General features: G+C 50.6%; 1 protein-coding gene across 4 annotated transcripts in view; it reads right to left on the bottom strand.

The window, feature by feature from the left end:
• Positions 1 to 2,385: 2,385 nt before the first annotated feature.
• CTXN1 (cortexin 1) overlaps positions 2,386 to 6,536 on the bottom strand; it is a 138,247-nt gene continuing 134,096 nt past the window's right edge. For 3 of the 4 annotated variants that reach the window (XM_019513187.1, XM_019513189.1, XM_019513188.1), the window contains exon 3: positions 2,386 to 4,480. In XM_019513187.1, the coding sequence (XP_019368732.1) occupies positions 3,981 to 4,235 (255 nt within the window). In that variant the 5' untranslated portion in view covers positions 4,236 to 4,480 and the 3' untranslated portion in view covers positions 2,386 to 3,980. Of the gene's footprint in view, positions 4,481 to 6,505 lie in introns of all 4 variants that reach the window. The other variant, XM_019513190.1, reaches the window with a different exon arrangement.

Genomic DNA, 6,536 nt, shown 5'->3' with positions numbered 1-6,536 from the left:
GGCCTTTTTTATAAGCACAAGGAGCTGGGGTGGGTGGGGCAGCCTTGGGGGAGCGGGGTTTCAGGGGGAGGGCTGTAGGAGCAGGCAGGGGATGGGGTCTGGCAACAGTCCCCCTCTCACCCGCCCCCTGCTTACCAGTTCTGAGTCTGGGTCCAGCTCCCTGCTGCAGCAGGAGGGGACTGCCCAAATCATCGAAACTCTCCAAATCTTTTCGGAAGATTCAGAGAGCTTCGAATTGATTTAGACCTTTTTTTTTTATTGGTCCCCTGATTCAATCTGGATTTGGAGATTTGGCCACCAAATTGGGCCAAATCTCTGAATTGAATGGGCACCCGAAGCTTCACACAGCCCTGATGACTTCCTAAGCGTGATATGCGTGCTTCAAGTCTTTGAGATCAAATGTTCCCCTAGGTTCCAGGAGTATATAACAGCTTGCATTTTATGTTCAAAGTACTTGAAATGTGGGGTTGCGTTAATGTACTGAGATGCTGTGGAATTCAGTGGACTTGTATACTCTGGGCTAGGCTCCTTGTATGGTCTTCTGGCCCTATATGACCCCCATATGAACTGGGGGACAGAGCTTCCAAAAGGTGCAAACTTGGCTCCATCACTCTGACAGGAGCCAGGAAGGTTCAAAGACGAACAACCAGCACTTGGGTTGCTCACCCTTCTAGCCACACTGAGCAATGGATTCCTCAGTGCCTTACTCCCTACCATGCCTACCCTTCCCATGAATCGGCTCCACACCGCTGGTGCCTTGTGGTGTTGAGAACAAAGTAAAACCCACAGGTTTCAGATGCAGCTGATCAGTCCCAGCCTCACTGCCATACTTCCTATCTCCCTTCCAGTGGCTCCTTTCTTCAATGCAAGCCTTGATCCCAATACAGCAGCCATCTTTGGCCTCTGCCCAGCTTTGCAGGGCACCAGCTTCTTCTGGCATAGCAAAAGATGTACTGAGTACACTCATAATGCCTTTCTAGGGCACCCATTAGACCCTGATTCACATGTATTTTACTTCTCTCCGACATGGTCAAGAGGCATGGCAGTGGGTAGGACAGTTAGTCTATATACATCAGTGTGGAACTTGGGTAAGTGCTGTGCATTGGCCTGCTCCCTCTCCCAGAACAGGGCATGGATCAGGACCTGCCCCATGAGGAGCAGAATAGTATATAGAGCAGCACTTCAGCTGCTCTAACTTATCCTGTAACTATGTAAGCCCCAAGTTGCTCCAGAATGCAGGGAAAGTGAAGGTAGATGAGAGCTCTTCTTCTTCCCTCTCCTTTAGCAGGCACTAAACCTACCCCTTTATGTACCCCCGGCATCTCCTGGGCAGGATGTGGAGGCTTCTTTTGTGTAATGTGTCCCACTGTCCAGGGACCCTCTCATCACACCACAAGTGGCCAATGCAGTTCTCATGGGAATGGGTGCAGAATGAGCCAGTGAACTGACCAGGAACCCTGGCCCAGCATGCCACATGCCACCTTCTCACTGTGCCACAGACCACTGCCACATGAACACTGACACCAAGTGCATGAAAACATTCAGGGGATGAGGGCCCTTTTGGCACTGTTGCCCTGCAGTGTCAGTGTGGAAAGCTGGAGCTGATGGATGATGGGCTGCCTCTGGCTCACATGGGGGGATGTGATGGCCCATGGGGCTGCCTTGGCCTCACAGAGAAAAACGTGCTGACACCTGGGCTGACTCAGGCTCACAAAGGTGATATAGTGGCGCACAACCCCACCTCTGGCTCACACCCAGAGATGTGGTGCTGAGTTGGCCTACCAGTACTGCCTAGAAAGGAACATTTTGGTATGCGTGCCTTGCTGTGGCTTACACAAGGGGACATCATGGTGTGTAGACCCAGATGTGACTCACCGAGGCAGTGTGGCAAGGTAAAGCGTGCCTTGTTGTGGCTCACATCAGGGAACATAGTGGATTATGGGCTGGGCTCTGGATCAGTACAGGAACAGTGGGGTGTGGGTCTGGCTGTGGTTCAAAGAGGGATGTAGCAGCCTCTGAGCCCAGCTGTCTCTTGCCTAGAGAAGCAGTGCTACATTGGCCCAGCTCTGTCTCGAGGAGAGGCAATGGCATGTGTGGCTGGATCCAACTCGCACAGGGACCCATGGTTGCCAGTGGACCCAACTGTGACTTGCCTTGAGGGAGGTGGGAGCACATGGGCCTGGCCATGTCTCTCACAAGGTCTGCGATGTTATGCTACGACAGATCGCTCAGGGGGGAAGTGGACAGGCGGACTTGCCTCTGGCCCTTACAGGGAGATGTGGTGGCACAAGCAGTTGGCACCATGGGGCAAGGTGGTGCCTGGGCCTGATTTTTGTTTGCATTGAAGTGCATGGTAAGACGCAGCAGAGAGAGGAGGACAAGCAGTAAGGAGTGAGCAAAATTCGCCTTTATTTCCATAGTGAAGGAGAAGGGTGTCCCCTCAGGGTACAGTTCCCCCCAAAACCCTCCTGCTGGCCTACAGCTGTAGCCTGCCAGGGTTCCTGCTAGCCCCATGTCTGGCTCACTGTGGCAAACAAGCATGGATCCTGGGCAAGAGGCAGAAATTTGGTCTTGGGTGAGCCCAAGCTCCATCACACCTCTGCTTTGCTCCCTGTGTACTGGGCAGCCAGGAGAGCCGGGTTGCTCCTAGCAGGGCACCTGGGAGGCCTGAGCATCCTTCACTTCCACTGCAGCCATAGTGCAAGCACTGAGGGCTTGACCAAATTGGACAGAGTGAGAGACCTGGGAGTGGGGCCCATAATTACCAGGCTTGGGCTCACAAAGGCATGTATCCCAAGTGTCATATGGTGCCTTAGGTCCCTAGAGTCACAGCAGCAGCCCCACAATAAAGAGGCCAGGGCTTCCTGGAGAGTTGCTGCCACAGCAGGGTCTACAGTTAGCTATGTGGCTACATCTTTGTCTGGAGGCATTTTGACCACAACAGTGGGGATACACACGTGCCTAGCATTCACTACTGAGGAAAGCAGGGAGTAGCCTGCCAGGGAGGGAGCTGCACATGGGTCTCCACATTGATTAAGTCGGGCAGCAGAGCTGGTCACAAGATCACACGGAGTCCCTCTGGGCATCTCTGTGCTGCTTCCCTGGTGCTCTTGCCAAGAAGCATGCCCTGCCCACCCACTCCTGCCCTGCACGAGCCATTACCAGAAACAAGGAGGTGCAGCCGACCACCGGCAACGCACCAGAGATGGAGTGGAGATGGGGCATCTCCTGGGCAGCTTCACTACCTCATTTCCAGCTATGGCACATGTGGAACAGGAGCAGATAAGTGGAGCTTGTTTCTCGGCGGCAGCCTCAAGAGCACCAGAGGCGTAGTACAGACACGTGCCTGAGCTCCAGCTGCATACAACGGGCACAGGGCACAGGCAGTGCTCACATGGCATGGTGGGCTGCCCACCTGGAGAGTGGGGAAGCATTGTTCAACCAGTGAGTATTCACAGAAGCCAGCACTAGAGGTTTGCTGTCTAAACTGCCTCATAAATACAGATGCATATTCAGCTCCACACAGTCAGCACTGCCTACACAGGCAGGAGGAGGCAGAAGCTGCTGCACAAAGCTGCCCTGTGCTGCATGGAGCCCCCCAGGCAGGAAAACCCTGAGAAATCTGCTTTAAGGCAGGTCCTGTCCCACCCATTGCCACTCAGCACAGCACAAGACACTTGGGAGCACAGTAAAAACACCATCTAAGCGGGGCTGCCTGGACTTGAGAGCTGGATGGGCCCATCCTTTCTAGGCCCCCTCAAAATATCAAACACTAAAGGTGCAGCAGACAGAGAAGAACACAGAAAAGTGCTTACAAAAGAGAAAAAAACCCTAGAAAAGGTCCCTGCCACACCTCTCAGCCCAGAGCATCCCAGTAGGACCAGGGCAGCATCACACAGAAAGGAGGAGGGGCCGGGGCCGGGGCCAGCCAGGGGAGGGAGGCACACAGAGTTTCCAGGCTTGCCCCACCCTACACCTCTTTACACCAGCGCATAGTCGAACTGGCCCCTCTCCAGCCCCTCCTTGTGGTCGGTCCAGGAGGAGGCGGGCATGCGGCTGTAGGGGTCCAGCAGGATACGGAAGCAGCGCACCATCAGCATCACCAAAAAGACCAGAAGGAAGATGACAAAGGCAAAGACGGTTTTCTGCTCAGCATCCATGCCCATGGTGCTGGCTGGGTGCTCAACCAGGGAGGGGGATAGCAGTTCATAATCCATCGTCGGCACATCATTCATGGCAGTGGCGTAGCACACCCTCCACGCGAGAAGCCAGAAAAGGGCTGGTCACACCGCTGGCATCGTCCTGCCTCTGGTGCACACAAAACTATGCCTGGGGATGAGACCCAGCTGGATTCCTGCTGTGCCCACACCCCAAGAGCAATCACCTTACTGGACTATTCCATATCTACGAGCCCACGCTGTGAGTGATGCTAAACAGGACTGAGTGGTTTGATGCTCACTCCAGAGCCAGCCACGATCTCCTGAAAGGGAAAGAAAAGGGCATGAGGAAGGAGGCTTCCTTTTCAGAGCCCTGTTTCTCACCACCTAGCTATCATGGGCAGGTATACAGCACTCCAGCAGCTGGCTCAGCATGTTCCTCCAGAGTCCTTGCCAAACTGTACCTGCAAAGCCAGCCAACCCAGACCATCAGCCCCAAGAGAAACCTCCCCTAACTGTTCCCCATCACCAGACCAGTCCTTTGGAAGCAGCCTCACAAAAAGCACAGCAATTCCCACCCCCGCAAGAAAACCAGACGTTCAAAGCAGAATGCTGTTCTGAGGGTATTGAAAGTGTTTCCAAACTGGGGTGGGATTTAGCAAATAGTCTTGAAAAAAAAAAAGGAGGGATTTTATCTGTTTCATTTTGACATTTTTCTCAGTGAAATATTTCACAATAGCATTTCTTCGTTGCAATAGGTTATTTAGCACTTTAAAAAAATCTGAAAACGAAAAGGAACTGTTTTCTTTTGATTGACATTAAACTCTTCACAGCTTTGGAGCCTAATATTGAATGTTTCATTTGGGGTGACACAAACCAGACTGAAAAACGAACCAGAAAAATTTTTAATTTTGGATTGACTCAAGCCTTTGAAGGCTTCATTATTGACGATGATGATATTCTTTATTGTGAACCCTCAACTGAAATCCATTATATATGAAATGGCACAAGTGAGCCCCTTCCAAAGGACTCTACATTTGAATGTTAATCTGAATTATTCACCAGCCAGTCTAAACCAGCAGGCAGTGGTCCCAAACTCTTCCACTAGTCACTCTTCTGTACTGACAATCTTGGCCTGCTCTGTCACATGGAGCTGCTTCTGCTAATTGAAGGACTGACTTTTTATGTATAAGTGAAGGATGAAAAACAGCTGTTCGAAAATTTTCAAATTAAAGTGTTTTGTTGGAAGAGCTCTGTTGCAATGAGCTCTTTGGCAACAAAAACTTAATTTTGGCAAAAATGTTTGGTTTTCTTTCTTTCTTTTTTTTCTTTCAAAGTGAAGCTTGTCTCCAACCTCAGGGGTTGAACTAGTTTGGGGGGCTGGACCTCTGGGACCCCCTTCCAGCTCTACTTCTCTATGATTCTAAGGACATGGCATTGCTTGAAATATGTCATTTTAAAATTGTACTTTTTCCTCCATTCTGATTAACTTATCTCCTGTGAAAAATAGTGCAGAAACTGTTAGTTTCAAAGAGAAACTTTTTGGAAAAGTTGGAGTGATTTTGTACTCATGATGGTCCAGGAATTATATGAGAAGCAAGGATTTCTGTGGGTGGTATCTTTTACTGGACCAACTGCATAGTCGGGATAGGATCAGACAAGCTTTTGAATGCAGTATGTTCTTCTTCGGGTCCTTCATTAACCTGAAGAAGTATGTCCTGCATTCGAAAGCTTGTCTAACTCTATCCCAACTATGCAGTCGGTCCAGTAAAAGATATCACCCAAAGAAATCCTTGCTTCTTGCAAACTGTTTTGAAGTAATCCTTCCAAAAAGCAATACTAGGAATGGGCTGCGAAGAAAAAAATACTTTGCCACGTTTGCAAATTTCTCATGGGAAAACTAATGGGAAAGTTTCAAAAAGGGATATTTCATATGCAAACTTTCAGACAGAATCTCATCTCAGGAGCTTGTCCTGCAGCGTGTGCGAGAACCCGGATTTGTGGCACCCAGGATTCCTGGTGCTCTTAGTTTCACGATCAGTTCACCATGGTGCTTGGCTAATAGTCATCCAGTCCCATCAGCCAGCTCCTCTGGGAATAGGTCCCTGATGCCTGCCAGCCTTTTTCGGTAATGACCTGCTTTTTCCATGGTGCTGTCTAGCTCCTCTGATCCTGCAGTGTCCTGTCAAAGGAACTCCCAGCAAAGGGCATAGATAGCACCCATAGCTTTGCCCACCCCTCCCAGGGAACACCGTTGAACAGCTAACTTTTCTCTGACCCAGACGCTCTGCCTTTATACACGGAGCCTAAAGGGAAGGAGGGACCGTAGTAGGAAGGGGGCATCATACCTCACAGAAGTTGCATAGGGGAGTTGTCATC

The sequence above is a fragment of the Gavialis gangeticus genome, unplaced genomic scaffold (genome assembly GCF_001723915.1).
Source record: "Gavialis gangeticus isolate Ggan-Ray unplaced genomic scaffold, GavGan_comp1, whole genome shotgun sequence".
Classification (NCBI taxonomy): Eukaryota; Metazoa; Chordata; order Crocodylia; family Gavialidae; genus Gavialis; species Gavialis gangeticus.
This window is presented reverse-complemented; position numbering and strand designations above follow the sequence as displayed.